The sequence below is a fragment of the Caretta caretta genome, chromosome 1, assembly GCF_965140235.1.
Source record: "Caretta caretta isolate rCarCar2 chromosome 1, rCarCar1.hap1, whole genome shotgun sequence".
Lineage (NCBI taxonomy): Eukaryota > Metazoa > Chordata > Testudines > Cheloniidae > Caretta > Caretta caretta.
This window is the reverse complement of record NC_134206.1, coordinates 97,531,538-97,549,677: the sequence shown is the minus strand read 5'-3', so window position 1 is coordinate 97,549,677 and position 18,140 is coordinate 97,531,538. Positions and strand designations below refer to the sequence as shown.

At 40.6% G+C, this 18,140-nt stretch overlaps 1 protein-coding gene across 6 annotated transcripts in view; it reads left to right on the top strand.

Annotated features, from left to right (window-relative positions):
• Positions 1–18,140, top strand: part of DZIP1 (DAZ interacting zinc finger protein 1) — an 86,260-nt gene that overhangs the window by 40,372 nt on the left and 27,748 nt on the right. For 2 of the 6 annotated variants that reach the window (XM_048853407.2, XM_048853417.2), the window contains exons 9-11: positions 1,321–1,369; positions 3,898–3,954; positions 17,586–17,645. In XM_048853407.2, coding sequence (XP_048709364.2) covers positions 1,321–1,369; positions 3,898–3,954; positions 17,586–17,645 — 166 coding nt within the window. Of the gene's footprint in view, positions 1–1,320; positions 1,370–3,888; positions 3,955–17,585; positions 17,646–18,140 lie in introns of all 6 variants that reach the window. The other 4 variants (XM_048853392.2, XM_048853400.2, XM_048853435.2 and 1 more) reach the window with 3 other exon arrangements.

Genomic DNA, 18,140 nt, shown 5'->3' with positions numbered 1-18,140 from the left:
TGGGGTGCACTAACCACCATCAGCACATCTCAAGAGTGGGAATTTGCAGAGACCATCTTGAAGAACTCTTGCTATATATGATCAACCCTTATGTACCTGAGCAAATTTTGATGTGTCTCTAGTTGCTTATACATTAAATATGAGACAGGCTTAAGTGCTTTGCTCAATTGGGCCCCAGGACACCTTTTAAATTATATGATTATTAAAGGTATGGTTCTGTCATGGAGGTCACAGATTCCTTGATTTTCCAGGACCTCCACAATTGCTTGCGCAGGGCTGGATCAACTGTCAGCCCCAGGGATGTCAGAGCAGGGACCTCTGGAGCAGCGGCCGGCAGTCAGCCATTGGGCCGCCTGATCAGAAGCCCCAGGGCTGAAGCAGCGGCTGGGGTTGGGTCAGCCCTCTGTAGCTGGAGCAGCGGCAGTCAGCCACTGCTGCAGGAGCAGCCATGATGCTGGAGCAGCTCCGAGGCTCAGCCCCCGGCAGTGCTCAACTGTTAGTCCCCCCCACACCAGGATTTTTTTAGTAAAAGTCAGGGACGGGTCTCAGGCTTCTGTGAAATGTTGTTTATTGCCTGCGACCTTCCTTTGACTTTTACTAAAAATACCCATGACCGAATCTTAACCTTAATGATTATCTAAATGTTTTTCTGCAGAACCCCATCTTTGTTCATTGCACAGGCTGAGTGGCAACTGAGGCTGAACTGTGTAGTGAATATGGTTGGAGACCAGAGGAAATCAATGGGACTTTTCACACACTTAAAATTAAGCATGTGCTTAAGTGCTTTGTTGGATTGGAGCTGGACTTCAGGCCCCACTGTAGAAGTTGGAAATACAGCATGTAGTAAACGATACAGGCACCCATAGGACCCCTGCCTATTTCACTGCATAGTTGAATGGCATACGAGGTATGTCTACAGAGCAGAGAGAAACCCCCAGCTGGCCCATGCCAGCTGAATTGGGCTCATGGGGTTAGGGTTATGGGGCTGTTTCATTGCTGTGTAGATTTCTGGGCTCGGGCTGGAGCCCGAGCTCTGAGACCCTCCTGCATTGCAGGGTCCTCCTTCACTGAGCACCATGCAGCTTGAGTGTTGAATGAAGTGGAGTCCAATGAAAACAAAATTTCTTCATCTATGTAGCATTTTAAATAATCATTCCTGTCATCCTGTCTTTTGGCAATAGTGGAAATTTTGTTAGGCTTTATATACTTCAATAATTATTTTCATTTGAGGCTTTGTATTTGAGGACAATTATTTTATTCAGTCTTATGGCATCCATTTCTAACTGTGTCCTCACCTTATTGTAAATTTTTCTGTTTCAGCTAAAACAGTTGTCCACAAAACCACTAATAAGCGTCAAACCACATGATGGTAAGTGCAGGCTATAAGAAAAGGCTATAAATTAGATTTATCATACTTCTGAGTCTAACATTTCGGTTCAGTTATCCTAATACAAAATGCTAAAATACAGTTATCCGAGTGCAAATGGTATAGTACATTACGAATTGATACTTGAACTTCACAAATTTAATTTTAAAAATCAAATCAGCACTTGCAATGTAACTGTACTTCATATTGTGTCAGTGCTGCTGGTTCCTTGCCTCTTTTCTGCTGTGTGTCAAACCTGCACAGATTTGCAACCTTAAGGTTTTACAAGGCACAAAGCTGAACACTTGAAGGGAGGCGACATGAAAGCATGGTATTTAATAATCTTTAAAATGTAAATTATTTTACAACTTTTGGTTTGGGTTTTAAAAATACTTTAGCTTGAATAGTTTTATTGTTGGGTGCCTATTGGCATCTTGGGCAGGTGGAGATTTACTTCACGTGCATACAAAGGACAGATATTGAGAGGGCAGATGAAATTCAATAATTTACAACTATTTTGTAATTATTTTAACAACTATAATAATGCTTTGGACTGATAGCACCTTGTATCTGAGGATCTCAAATAACTTTACAGTTAGTTAAACCTTACAAGCCCTAAAATATAGGCAGATGTTGCAGGGTGGAGTCCCAGAGCATACCTCAGTAGAGTTGGTGCTGCAGTCGCCTCATCTTAGTTCCCCTCTTGGTTCTCCTGTGGCTAAGAGTTTTAACATTGTAGGGCTAACTTGTCTTAAGTTGAGTCTGCTCATGTCCGCTAAGACAGCCCTGAACAAGTAACTGCTAAATAAACCTGAACAAGTAATTGCTGAAGCAACTAACTGTTGTGAATATGTTTATAGAACATAAGGGAGGCAGAAACTAACTAAACTAATGATGGTTGGTATGTTTATAGTGAACAAAGTAGGCAGGAGCAGTCTGAACTGATAAGCTTGCCTTAAGCTATCTGCATAGTGATTGGACCTCACATGTAAGAAGCGTAGATGTTAGTAGCTAGAATGTATATACACAGTGTGAAGTGTGACATGAATTGAAATTATGATATCACCCTGTACCCAAACCCCCTGCGTCTAGGCCTGACCAGTGTGGGCAAAGAGCTGTTACGTGCCTAGTAAAGTAACCTGAGCGATGAGCTGGAGCTGAACTGAGATTTTTGAATCCCAGAGAGCTGGACGAAGTGTTCTTCCAGAACTGGACGAGGTGTTGTGGATAAGCTGAGTAGTAAGGTCTCCAAGGGAATCCCAAGAAACATAACATTCCTCCCTCTTAGGGCCTGATTTATTAAGTCCTCACAAAATAAACACATGATTCCTTTGGCCCGTTCAGGCTTCTACCCTTGCTTAGTCAGGGTTTCCAATTTACCCCTGTTTCAGGGCTTCTGACTCTGGCTCTTTCTTGGATCCCCAGTTCCATCTCTACTTGAGACTATCTGCGAGTCCCACTCTGACTCCTGAGCCTCTCTGGTGAAACCTGTTTCCCCCCCATCTTCCCTCCCAGGTCTTTTCCTAGCCCTGGTCCCTGGACTCAAGTTCTTCCTTCCCTTGGGGCAGAGTCTTCACAGTCCAGCCTTTTTGAATCCTGGTAGGATTTCATAGCCCATCGTCATCGTGGTTCACCACAGGAGATTCTCCCTGCAATCTTCTCCTGACTCCAGGCTTGCTTTTGACTGAGCTAAGACCTTTAATAACGTTCAGCGGCATGACTTCTGGACACTATTTCCATCTTGGTCTGGGGAGCTTTCCCGGAACTACCTGTTCCTAAAGAAGCCATGCATTGGAATCAGCTAGTCCTGGGCCCTCACTGCTGTCACAAGGGACAAACTATGCTATTCCTGGAAGCATTGCACACATTAGAAAACAGAGACAAAAACAGGTTAAGTGACTTGGCCAGGTTTACACCTACAACTCAGTGGCAGAGCAGGATTTCAGGTTTACCTCTTCCATCTCCAGCAACTTGATAATACTGTCACTTCAATTCCTTAGTAAAGCAACCTTTTACTATTTTGGAAACTCTGTTGGTATAAAATGTTGTCTTTCCCTTGAAATATGTTCCATAATTAATTTATAAATGTGCTACAGTAGAACCTCAGAGTTACAAACACCTTGGGCATGTAGGTTGTTCATAATACTGAAATGTTCGTAACTCTGAACAAAACATTATGGTGATTCTTTCAAAAGTTTACAACTGAACATTGACTTAATACAGCTTTGAAACTTTACTATGCAGAAGAAAAATGCTGCTTTCCCTCTATTTTTTTAGTAGTTTATGTTTAACACAATACTGTGCTGTATTTGCTTCCCCTCTCCCCCGCCCCTTTGGTCTCTGCTGCTGCCTGAATGCATACTTCTGGTTCCAAATGAGGTATGTGGTTGACTGGTCAGTTCATAACTCTGGTGTTTGTAACTCTGAGGTTCTACTGTATAAGTAAATATCTGCTATATTTGAATGTATACATCTGTTATTGTGTACTGTAAGACATTTGTTGTTACCTTTTTTCTTTTGAGCTGTTTTAGTGAATGCTCCAGCACAGCATGTTGTAGAATGTAAATCAAGTCTACCAGACGCACATGGTAAGTTCTGTAATAGACTCAGTTTCAGTATATGTAAATCTAATACTCAGTCTTCACAATTTATCATCTGTGGGATCATTTCTATGACAATACTTAAATTCAATGCAGAATACAATTTAATTAACTGTGCTTTAATTCTCACATTAAACATTGTTCTAAAATACATGTAAAGGGACACTATTGAGGTGGGTAGGTATAAAATCTGACTGCTCTGAGAGTGATTCCCACAAGATAGATGATTTTTACCTTCCTGATGTATTCTATGTAATTTGTTTTTCCAACTGATCATTGGAACTAATAGTGGAGGGGAAGCAAAATTGTGACTTTTTTTCACTAACAGTGAACAAACTGGTGTTTGCCTAAAGAGTGCGTGTGAAGTGGTTTCTTTGCTGTGAGTCTTGGAAAAAAATGTTTTTTTCATGTGGTTTCAATCATTAGTTGGATGGAAAATATGACAGAAATAATCACAAAGCTACAACTCTCCTGTTGGGATTATTGTCTTTGCGTACTGTAGGTCAATATTTTGGTTTACTAGTCCACAATATTCTGATGTCTAATACCGGAAAAAATCTACATTGACATTGTATTCAATCATCCTACTTTGAGTGCAGTGATATGTCTAAGAATGTATCATCATACTGTATCATGTCTTATTGCTTTAATTTTTTTCTTTTTAAACAAAAGCAATATTTTGTTGTTGAGAATATCAAAATAGCTTCCAGTGGGTCTCAACTTTCAAAACAATGACTAATACTGTTACCATGGTAGCTGGAAATCTTCAGTGATCAATAAGATTCTTTTCTGAATAACATTTCAAATAGTAAAGTGATAGAGTTGTGGGTGTTGTGTTAGGTTTTTATGTATTATGAATATTACTATGCATGCTGTGTGAATTAATTTTGAAAAAAAAAATCTAAAATTGTTAAATTAAATTTTATTTCTAAACAAACCATTGTAAGAAACACCACAGAGAGAGGAAATTTTAATACTTCTCAGAGAAGCTTCTATAATTTTTCTAGTTTGACAATAAAAGTTTAAGTTCAGAGGTATCCAAAAATAGAGAGTGGAAAAAAGGTTCCACATGTTATGAAAGTCTTAGACAACTTAATCAGGAGTGAGCAACTGAAACTAAAATATTGATTTGAAAAGATATGCTGTGATTGGAAATAATACATTAATTAAAAAGAAAAGGAGTACTTGTGGCACCTTAGAGACGAACCAATTTATTTGAGCATGAGCTTTCGTGAGCTACAGCTCACTTCATCGGATGCATACCGTGGAAACTGCAGCAGACTTTATATACACACAGAGAATATGAAACAATACCTCCTCCCACCCCACTGTCCTGCTGGTAATAGCTTATCTAAAGTGATCATCAGGTTGGGCCATTTCCAGCACAAATCCAGGTTTTCTCACCCTCCACCCCCCCACACAAATTCACTCTCCTGCTGGTGATAGCCCATCCAAAGTGACAACTCTCTACACAATGTGCATGATAATCAAGTTGGGCCATTTCCTGCACAAATTGTCACTTTGGATGGGCTATCACCAGCACAAGAGTGAATTTGTGTGGGGGGGTGGAGGGTGAGAAAACCTGGATTTGTGCTGGAAATGGCCCAACTTGATGATCACTTTAGATAAGCTATTACCAGCAGGACAGTGGGGTGGGAGGAGGTATTGTTTCATATTCTCTGTGTGTATATAAAGTCTGCTGCAGTTTCCACGGTATGCATCCGATGAAGTGAGCTGTAGCTCACGAAAGCTCATGCTCAAATAAATTGGTTAGTCTCTAAGGTGCCACAAGTACTCCTTTTCTTTTTGCGAATACAGACTAACACGGCTGTTACTCTGAAACCTACATTAATTAAGTTTCAAGGGTTTTTTATGTATTACAAAGTAGTAGTATTCAAATTATATTAAAGTAACATTTATTACTAACCTATAGTCGGCAATAGTTTAGTGAAATACGTTTTTTTAAATGGAGTGGAAAAGTAATAATAAAAACATATTTATAAGTTTTCTATCTTTTTACACTCAAGCAACTTCTTATACACCAAGATGGGAAGGGGAAGGAAAGTCTTAAGTAATTTAGATATGGAATCAGAGTTCAAGGATCTGGTGTTGTCAAGAGGGTGTGCTTCTTCAGGTATAACTCCATAGTGTTCATAATTGTAAAATAACATAAAGCATTATTTTAACCAGTCCATTTTTTTCCTTTTTCATCTGCAGTAGGAGAATTTTTTTTTTAATATTAATCACTTTTAGTTCTCTGACTTGCTCATTTACATCACAGTTTCAATGATCATGTTCTCCTCATTTCTCTGCTCTTGTGGATTCTTTTGCATTTTATAACACTTCTCAACATAGAAAAAGATTGCTCTTTGTCAGTATACAGAAGTTTCAATGTTGTTTACTAATGAAACCCCAATGAGCGTGCTGACTTTGCATGATTTTGTTGATGATCGTTTTATTTATCTCTGCAGGTCTCTCTCTGTCTCCCCCTCTACTTTCCTCCCTTCTGCATTTTGTTTTTTTTATCATTAAGATTCCAAATTTCTGCTTATAAAGGTTAGTGGAAACTAGAGCCTTCCCCTAACTTTTCAAAGATTTTCATGGGAACTAGCTGTATAACCAAAGGATGTAACGTAGCTACCTCTAATGCCATTCTGCAAATATCTGCGTTTCCTAGCAAATTTCCAAGCAAAATACTACTGCTTTTTTTTTTATTAGGCCATTTTGAAATCAGAAGCGCTCTCATATTCCAATCAAAGCAGTTGCCCATATCTGTAATACCCAGACTATTACCTTTTTTTGATAGAATTACTTCTGGAAAGTATAATCTTGGATACAATTTTCAAAAGTGCCTAAACCTCATTTAGAAGTCTGAACCTCATTTTCAAAAGTGACTTAGGCAGTTAGGGCTAAATCCACAGAGGAACTTCATTCAGTGTTGCAACACCTAAGCCCTAGATGCACTGTCACCTACTGGAATCCTTAACCCCAAGTACGGCACTCAGACTCCCCATACAATGCATGGAGACAGTTAGGTGCCTACGGAAGGGATTATCAGAAGCCAGCAAGCTGCGTGGGGAGCCATCTAAATTAGACATGAGTGAAATGCAGAGGAAAGGGGTGAGGCTTAGGTCCAGATCCTCAAAGGTGTTTAGGCACCTTACTGCCATTGATCTAGACCTCAAGTGTCTGACAGGCTGGAGGGAGGTGCTACCCTCCACTTGAGCCATGAACCACTTCTTGGAGTTAGGCAAAAGCCAGGTCAGCCCATCCCCTAGCATGCAAAACCCAGACCGTTCTTGTGGAAAAACAAGAGAGAGGGAGAGATCCTATCATAGCTAGGGGTCTACGAAATTCGCAGCCGTGAAAACTGCATCACAGACCGTGAAATCTGGTCTCCCCTGTGAAATCTGCTTATACTATAGGGTAAAAGTGCACAGTGTTTCTCAAACTGGGGACCCCAACCCACAAAGGGGTTACAAGCCTATTGTAGGGGGGTCATGGTATTGACACCCTTACTTCTGCACTGCCTTCAGAGCTGGGCGGTCAGAGAGTGGCAGCTTCTGGCCGGGCACCCAGCTCTGAAGGCTCTGAAAGTAGTGCCTGGCACTACTTTGGGGCACCCAAATTGTGAATTGTATTTAAGAATGTGTTCACTTCTTCATTTGTATAGATGTGTAGTCTGGAAGGATTACCCTGCGCATGCCTCAACAAAGAAAAAAAAAGTGAGATGGCTTCTGAGCAGCCACCTTATGCTTGTCTGGGTATTCAAGTGCGTTGCTAATGCCGTTTCCCCTAGTGAACACCCCTTCATTGATGTTTCTTGTCCAAACCTTTGTACAGCTCTGCAGTAAAGATTTAATAATTAATGTTTCTTGCTACAAGTAATTTCTGTTAAAATATGTTTTTATTGTATGAGGAGGTTTACTGAGAGCTCTGCAAAATAGTCAGCAGCTGGTCTACCCAAAATATTTGTTATATCAGGTGGGAAGGAACCAAAGGCAGAAGACTTTGTGTGGGGAGGTGGGGCAGGATAGGAGACAGGGGGTTGTGGCTGCAGAAGGGGCAGGAAATAAGGATGGACGGTAGGTAAACCTTGGACTGGTTGTTTGAGAAAATCTATATTTTACTAGCCCCTGGTGGGGCAGGCCACAAGTGGCTACATCCTGATCTCAGGACAGATTAATGTGGTGTTCGCAGATACATAGTGCACAGTTTTGGAACTGATAGTGCAGGTACCTTGACTGCTCAGGGAAATATGCTGCCAGGGTTTTCAGTGTGTGGTTTCTGGGTGATTCCTGGGTCACAAAGTTACAGAAATTTGCAGGAGAGCAAGGAATACATCATGACATGGGGATTACTGTCCACAGGCTGATTGGGTGGAGAGAGGTGGCCTGCACTGGCATCATGTTTTGTCCACTCTGCAATATCTTAACTGGTCATGATCTACAAGAGATTGCAATAATTCACTTGGGCAAAAATGGGCTGGGCCTTATTCCTGGTGTATATTTTATACAGGATACCATCTGAACCTACAATTTCATTTAACCATCATTAAAGCTTTAGAATCTTCTTATATTCCACCTCACTGCTGACAATATCCTTTTGTCATAAAAGCACCAAGGCCTGCTACTGATATAACTTACACAATTTATCATAGAAATGATGCATACTGCACCTTAAAGGTACTCAGGCACCTGTTCCCTTTCCTCTCCTTACACATGAGAGGGTGAAAAACAGATCTCCTCCTATCACAATCACAACTCATCACACACCTCAGAGTAATCTACAGATCTCACAAACACACCTCTACCAAGCAGAACTCACTACTTTCTCCACCATTCAGTACAGCTACACCAGACACTGATCACACGCTGTTTACCTGAATTGCATTAAGATAATAAATGCTTTGATTGCTCTCATTTCCCAGCTTCCTACCGATAGTACCCTTTCTAGTATAACCTCTGTGCCCTGCTAATTACATAACATCCTGAAGGTACACATACAGCTCTTTCTTTTGCTTGCTCATATGGAAGGATGTTAAACAGATCTTCTCATTTTATAATCACAGCTCTGTCACACACCTCAAAATAATCCACATATGTCCTCATAACACAAACACACCTTTACCAGCTACTGCCTCCAACATTTAGTGTAGGTCAGTGGTTCTTAACCTGTGGCCCAATCAGCACCCATGGCCCATGTGACATCCTCAGGACCATACAGGTAGTGTGTGTATACATACAGGTAGTGTGTGTATATATGTGTGTGTGTGTGTGTGTATATATATATATATATATATATATATAATAGATTGAGAACAACTGGTGTAAGTACACCTGACACCCTTAGTGCACCTGGAGTGTATTCAGATAATTCCCATTGGCTATTGCCTGTTCTGGGGGAAACAGAGGGAAGGTAGTGTGGGCAACCTTTTTTTCCATTTTTTATCATTTAATAGTGTTAGATGGAGTCTTGTAGGTGAGAGTGAATGGACTGTAAAAGGATATGAAGAGCTTGTTCATGTCCACAGCTGTAGGACTGGCATAGTAAAGGTATGTGTGCTAACGGGACATATTGGGGCATTGCTGAAAGAGGCAGAATTAGGGTTGCATGGGCCCATGCCCCTGCAATCTTAACTATGCTTTCCTTGGTACTTCTTCAAGTAGTGTTCCTATGGTTGCTCCACTCTAGATGTCTTCATGTCCCTGTGCCTCAGACTGGAAATTTTTGGTAGCAGTGTCCATTTGGCCCACACATGCCTTCTCCCTGTCTCGTGCTCTGTTTTGCTGCTATATAGCACTGTGAGGGCAAACCGCCCTCAGTTCCTTCTCCACTGCCCTGGCCTGAGGCGTAACCTTAGCAGAAGCCATTGACAGAGATTCTTCTTACTCATTTTCCATAGTAGTAATAAAACTTTTATTAGTTAATGTTAATAATACCTTCTTCTCTTTTCATTTTGTAACTATTCAACAGGCAAACTATTTTTTTTTATCTCCTGAGTGTAAATTAGCTTCCCCCTAGTTCTTTCCATTTGGGAAGTGAACCCTAAAAAAAGGAAAGCCTGGCTCTCCTGGGCTTAAACGCTGCCTTTCCTGTCGGGAAGCCATTCCTGTCACTGATGGCCGTTCCCGCTGCATTCACCGCCTCGGAGAGGCACACGTGTCTCAGAAGTGCATGTTTTGTCTCAAATTAAAATCCAGAACCAGAAAGAGCCATGTGCTAAAATTAAGACTGCTTATGATGGAAAACTCACTCCCACTAGCCTCCAACCCTAGGCCTGGGACTTCCCATGGACAGCAGTCCCCATTGAGACCGATCCAATGATGTTGATGGGATCAGTCTGAATACTATCCAATGACTTCAAAGAGGAAATCCTTGGATTCATTTTAGGAAATCTTGTAAAAGCAGGCCACAAGTTCCCCAAATAGGGAATCAGCCAAGAGAAAGAGGTCCCCGGCACGGTCCATAACCTTACTAGGCACCAACATAAGCACGGTATGAATATGTCTACATCCCTGGACTTACATTCAGTACTGAGACATTCTACTCCACCATCCATGACTGTGCCACCCCATCAGGCAACTACAGGGAAGATGATGGGGATGACCTATACTCGGTCTCTGTCCCAAGTTCTCCATTACAACACCAGGGAGCTAGCCGTGTAGAAACTTAGGTACCTTCAATCTACCACCAGAGTAGAAGAGACCCACCCAGTTGATATGGATACCCTTCGATGTCCTTTCCATCACCTCAGTGGCCATACTGGGACCCTGGGGTGGCATATAGACAATAATTTTCGAGGACCTCCAGCATCACCCATAAGGATAAAGGAAGGCGATCTCCTTCAACTTCAATAGCCAGATCTCCTGATCCTCAAGAGAAGTCCTTTGAGGAACAGGAGGAGATACTCCAGTGACCAACATTTCTTCATCATCTCCTGATTACACAGGCATGCCTCCCGCACCAGCTACAGCAGACAACTTCAAACAATTTCAAGACCTCTTTAAGAAGGTAGTGGATTCCCTGCAAATCCCTCTTGAAGAAGTCAGAGTCACAGCATAAATTGCTAGACATCCTGTAGATGTCATCATCAACAAAGATTGCACTCCCCATCGACGAAGTGCTGCTTGATCCAGTGAAAACTATATGGCAGACACCAACCACAATACCCCCGATTTGCAAAAAAGTGGACAAAAATATTATGTGCCCTCTAAAGACGGGGACTTACTATTTTCTCACCCTTCCCCAAATTTATTGGTTGTTGACACTGTTAATGAACATGGCAGACAACACCATGTTAAAATGACACCTGTACGATAAGGACTGGAAGTGACTGGATTTATTTGGAAATAAATCCTATTCTTCAGCAGCCCTACAATTTAGGATCGTTAACTATCAAGCCCTCAGGGCAAAATGTGACCCTACGAATTATTCTAAATTAAATGCCTTTATTGAACACCTCCTTTGGCATCAGAAAAAGCAATTCCAGGCAATCGTTGATGAGGGTCAGCTCCTTGCAAGGACAGCATTGCAGGCATTTCTGGATACTGCACATATTGCTGCTGATTCCATCTCCCTGGCAGTTGTCACAAGGACAGCATCTTGGCTTCATTTCTCTGGCTTTCCCTTTTGAGGGATCTAAATTGTTTGCACAAAGAACGGATGAATCCCTCCACACATTAAAAGATTCTAGGGCCACATTACATTCTCTGGGTATTTATACTCCTGCCCAAAGAAGACGACCTAGTAAGTACCAGACAGCACAGAGATCCCAGCCTACTTACTTTCCTCCTCTCCAAAGACATTATGATCCTCAAAGGAAGAAGCAGAGATTACAAAAATGGAGACTGACTGGCCCACAGTAATCGACATCACAAACTTCTACATCCAAACAACAATTTTGATGTGCTGGTCAAGGCCCTGAGTTACCTCAGTCTCATTTGCTACAACAACACAAACATCTCCACCAATTTGGCGACCGCCATACTCCTTTTTATCAAAACTGGGAGTGTATAACCTCAGACAAGTGGGTACTAGAGATCATTACACAGGGATATTCAATCTACTTTACCTCCCTCCTCATACCCCCCTCACCCCCCCTTCCCCCATCCCTCGTCAGGGACCTGTCTCATGAGCACCTTTTATGCGAGGAAACAAACTACCTCCTAAAACTAAGTGCTGTAGAACCAGTTTGCACCCAGCACAGAGGGAAGTGTTTCTATTCCAAATACTTCCTGATACAGAAAAAGAAAGGTGGTTGGAGACCCATTCTGGATCTAAGGGCACTCAACAAATTTGTAAAAATACGATGTTTCAAGATGGTTACCATGGCAGCAGTAAATCCATCTCTTTACCAGGGGGACAGGTTCTCGGCCCTTGATCCACAAGACAATTACTTTCATATCACAATCCACCCATCCCTCAGGAGCTTCCTAAGGTTCACTCTGGGTCAAGATAATTTCCAATACAAAGTGTTCCCATTTGGTCTATCTTTGGTACCGAGGGTGTTCTTGAACGTTCTTTTTATGCTAGTGAGGCACCTTCGCAAACAAGGCATTTTGTTATTTCATAGAATATCAGGGTTGGAAGGGACCTCAGGAGGTTATCTAGTCCAACCCCCTGCTCAAAGCAGGACCAATTCCCAATTTTTGCCCCACATCCCTAAATGGCCCCCTCAAGGATTGAACTCACAACACTGGGTTTAGCAGGCCAATGCTCAAACCACTGAGCTATCCCTCCCCCCCCCCCCAATTTCAGTATCTAGACGATTGTTTGCTCAAAGCACATACCTTCACCGATGCCTTTAGAGACACATGAAAGACTATAGATCAGGGGTCAGCAACCGTTCAGAAGTGGTGTGCCGAGTCTTCATTTATTCACTCTAATTTAAGGTTTCGCATGCCAGTGCTACATTTTAACGTTTTTAGAAGGTCTCTTTCTATAAGTCTATAATACATACAATAATTTAGTTTAGTTATAATAGTTTAGTTATATAAAGTAAATAAGGTTTTTAAAATGTTTAAGTAGCTTCATTTAAAATTAAATTTAAATGCAGAGCCCCCCACCGGATCAGTGGCCAGGACCCGGGCAGTGTGAGTGCCACTGAAAATCAGCTTGCTTGCCACCTTTAGCACATGTGCCATAGGTTGCCTACCCCTGCTATAGATCTATTCCTATAACTAGGTTTACAACTAAATACCCATAAGTCCACTTTGACCCCATGCAACAGCTGGAATTCATAGGAGTCTTGAAGCAAGTCAGGTTTTTTTCCCCCCCACTGCTCCCCTTGCAAGGCTGTTCCAGAACTTCACTCCTCTGATGGTTAGAAACCTTCGCCTAATTTTGAGCCTAAACTTGTTGATGGCCAGTTTATATCCATTTGTTCGTGTCTGCATTGGTGCTTAACTTAAATAACCCCTCTCTCTCCCTGGTATTTATCCCTCTGAAACATGATTCTATTTTTTTTCTTTTAGTGGTAACTGTCCAGTGAAGAAACTTAGGCATCCTTTATATCTGGTAACTCCCACAAAAAATAAAATAAAATAAAATTAAAAAAAAAAGTTGCAAAGGAGAACAGTTGGGAGGACACAAAAGAATACAGTTACATAGTTCTAGAAGTCATCAAGAGCAGGTATACTCTTGCATTTTGATATAATCACAGAACACCATCTACTACTGATCACACTGCTCACTTATTATGGAGGTTAGTTTGTACAAATTGCAATTAGTAACAATTATAGTTAGTTTACAGTTAGTTTGTGCAAGTTGTTATGAGCTACAGTTAGTTTCTGCAAAACTGCAATATCCTGCATATGAGGAATCCTTTGAGTCTAAAAATAGACCTTTCAGGTTTTTTTCTAATAGTCCCTGATAATCTGTACGAAGTTTCAAAAAATTTTCAAAGCCAATATGTGCTAAAGGCAGGAGTCTTTAGTTCTGCATTCAGCTGGAGAGAAAGACATTTTCAAAAGTTAGCATTTGAATTGTGACTGCTAACTTTTCATTCCCACGTTTGATTTTCTTCTGGAAATGATCAGTTTTCAATAACTGGCTATTCAGCAGACTACTCAGAATTTCCATCTGAATTTTTGTTCTAAGTTTTTCTTTAGTAGAATAATGGGCTTTATTTTTTCTTTTTTGTTCAACTGGCAGAATTTTCCGGAGGTTAAGTTCACCTCTTTCTAAGCTAATTGTATCCCTAAAGCTTGATTTTATTTTATTTTGGTCAGTCTTGAGGTGTTATTTAGAAAAAGTCCATTGTGGGATTTACCTGCACTTCTGGATGCTGAATCAGAAAGCTCATTCTAATCTGTGAAGTGTAGATCTTTCAAAGAATCATATTGGAAACTTTTTTTTTATGCTGCTTATATTTTTCAGCTTTGATTTTCTTCTCCCTCAGTGGAGGAAGTTATGTTAACACAGTTCGCAGTGTAGAAGCCCTGTTGGATCCCAGCTGGTTTCTGGATTTCCAAGAAGAAACAGCCAAGTGTCCTTTTATGTTCTTTACTTGGGAGAAATTATAATCTTATTTTTAGATGCAAACCTCACTACAGTTATCCATACATTTGTGATCAACACCCACACATTTGGATTACTGAAATATAACTCAATTGGGAGACCAATCAGAAACCTCAGCTAGTGCAGAATATGGCTGAATGAAGAGATGCTTCTCTCCGGGCGCATATTATGTCAACTGAACTGACTTCCAGTTTTGTTTTCTGGTGCAATTCAAGGTGATCTGCAAAGCTCAGCATGGTGTAAGTTCTTGTTCTCTGAGACTGCCTCTCTATGTTCCATCTTGCGCACTGAAATTATCTTGGAATGCACTTCCTGATAGGCTACAGATTTAAAATCAGGGGTAGGGTTTTAACGACAGGATGTTTTCAGTGGTGGGGAGGGTCTTTGACTCTGTAACTTGATTTACCCATGGTTCCAGGGAATATTGCAAAATCCTCCTCCTTTTTGCCTAGGTGATATGGTGGAGTTAGACTTTTTTATTTTGGTGCAGGAAAGGTTTTTTTTAGTTTTTTAACTAAACTTATAACAATCAAAACTGCATTTAATTAAGGGGCATATTTATTGTGATGGGGTGAAGATGGGGACGCTGAATTAATTCAAGTGCTTCTCCAACAAATATTTATAATTTTTGAGGGAAAAAGTTTGTGCCAGTGTCTGAGACTTGGTTTAGAGACATTACCTTATTCCCAGCAAACATACAGTTAGCCCTTTCTTTAGATTTCACACAGATGTACTGGGTCTCGGTGAGTAAATATGTGGAGCTGAGGGGCCCAATCAGGCACTCAAAAGGGACCCAGATAACTTTGTTTCTCTTTGGTAATCAGAGAGGAAACATTTGTGAGCAGGCTGATCTCACACCCATTTGTTAGAAGGCTGAGTTGCAGATCAACTCAGATAAATCTGTTAGTCTTTAAGGTGCCTCCGGACTCCTTTTTGTTTTTGTGGATACACACTAACACGGCTACCCCCAGTACAGATCAACTCGTGTTTTCTTATATTGGATTCTATGTTTATGTAATAGAGTTTGCTTTTTTTTCTTAAAACTTGTGCACACCGGTGTCCAAAGGAGAGCTTATCTCAAAGAGAAATACTTTTTGTTTTGTTTTGTTTTTTTTGTTTGTTTCTTCCTCCCCTCCCCACCCCAACTCCCCTCTCTACCACCATGCAGGGTTTGATCTCTGGTGTCAGCAATGAATGACCAAAGATGCTATGGATAGCACAGTTAGGTTTATGGCTTTCACCACTGTTACTATTGCATATATTGTTGATTTTAACTTCAAAGCTATTCTAGTATACTGAGAGGGAGAAACAGGTAGCCATAAAGTAGAGTGGCAGATTATTTTAAACCCTGGATGCTGGGAATTGGGATTTCCTGTTACAGTCTAACTACCTGACAAGGCATTGTGTCATGATGACATGAAACACTTAAGCAGATTGCATTTAGGAAAGTATAGACATTATGAGGACATTTTAATCCAATTACACAGTAACTAGCTCAGTAGCAGATTCCAACAAGTGCTAGCCAGCAAAGTAGGCTTCTGGCCAAGCAATCTCTCAGCAGAGTTTTGCTTTTAAGTGGTCTTGTGAAGTATACTGTCTGTGGAATCACGTTCTCATCCTGTGGCAGTACAGTAGGTAAGAAGCTTTCTCAGTGATTGTGATTTGTTGCAGATTATATGGGAGCCAAATTAAGGGGTAAATCTCAAATCTAGTTCTCTGTGTGAGTAACCAGGTCAGGGGCTGGACACATCCTTAGAGTTAGGGAGCAGGGGAAGAGTAGCTACCTTATTGAAGCATCTTCAGAAGCCTGTACAGCACCTCACCCAACCCCTCCCCAGAGAGAGGTTTGGAGGGTTTGTGTAATAGATGTGTCTTTTATGACCCCAGTCACACCCTTCCCCTTGCCCACCTGTGGCCTAGCATATCTCCATCTGCCTTCTGCTCCCTGATATGCAGGAACCATGAGGGAACGGGGATATTTGCCTTAAAGTGAAGTTCTCCTCCTCCACTCCCCCTATTTATGCAGTGGAACAACCAGTTCTGGTGCTAGGGGACCTTTTGTGGAGGCAGGGGCAGATTTGCCCCTAAATTAATACCTATTAAAAAAATCCATGCACTGATACCAAAATATAAGCAAATACAGCAAAACCTGTTAAGATAAATACCTAATTACTTTATCTTTTGACTATTAAGAATGGGAGAACAGAGGTTCCCATTTGTGTTTAAGTAAGAACTTAGTTAATGCAGTGTGAATACTCATATTTTACAGAATATATTTCCATGCCCTCCTACTTCTCTTATTAAATTAGATAATGTAATATTTTTAAATCTATCATATTAAAAAAAATACTGTGACCTGGCCTAATTTGTGTAAAACTTTTCATAGGCAGGAGGATGCAAGTGAAATCTGTCCATCTTTGGAAGAATCACTTCAGTTTGTTGTGGGAGCACCATGTTCATCAGACGAAATGAGGACACTTTATAAACTCCTTTAGGCAGGGACCCTGGGTGAGATCCTGGCTACACTGAGGTCAATGTGAATTTTGTCACTGATTCCAATGGGGCCATGATTTCAACCCTTGTCTTTTTGCATTTGTCTATAAAACTTCTTCCCCTGTTTGGATGTACACATTGGGAAATTAATATTTCTCCAATTTAATTAACTATACTCATTTATACATTTTTTTTGCATTATGTTTTTGAGGACTTCTGTGTTTGGACTAATGCATCTTGCTATTTACATTTTCTTTTTGTAAACCCTTACTAGCATATCGACTGCAAATAAACTTTGTTACATTGTTGCAGTGCATTTTATACTTGGCAATTGTAACATCTAAATTAAGAAGCAGCTCAATCAGAAATTAAGTAATTATTGTATTAGGTCCCTATCCTACCAAATGTAATGTTTGCTACTATGAACAGTCACATTGAATAGGGCCAACAGTTTTTGGATCTGTGAGGTAGGTTATCAGCAGTCGGGGGGGGGGAGCAAAAATGACATCTCCATGTATTCTTTTGCATAACTTCCCCTTTTGGACCTCGATCTTGACCATTTTCTATCCTGTTTGTCTGCTATTCCTATTTTTCCTCATTATTAGAAAAGGCACTCTTGGTGCATATGCTGGAGCCCATAGAGGAGCTTTCAGAAGAGGAAAAAGGTAATGATGGGATCAGTCAAAAATGTAGTAGGCATTACTTGTAAACATTTTATTTGAAAATAAAAATGGATAACATTGTTTGATACCTACAATATTTATCCGTAGTTTCAAACATGCTTTATGTAATTTGAGCAAGATGTATGACTATCCCATTTGTTGTGGATGCTTGTAAAATATAATTTCTCTATCCGGATTCAGTATAGTCTGATGGGGATCGAAAAAATTATGCAATAAGCATATTCCATACATCTCTCTAGGTATCTGGATGTTTTAGTTTTACACAAATGAATACATTCTTATGAAGCTCTTTGTATATTTGTAAAACAGCAATACTAACTAACCAAAATAACCTAGTATCAGATTAATTAATAATAGATCATAAGGCAATGTTCTCTGGTTTGCTAAGATCACTTTGCATAAGCTTAAAGTTGCCAGTGATGGTTCATGGAGGGGAACTCTCCAGAGGTTTAAATCTGGTGAGGGCAGTGCTGCTGC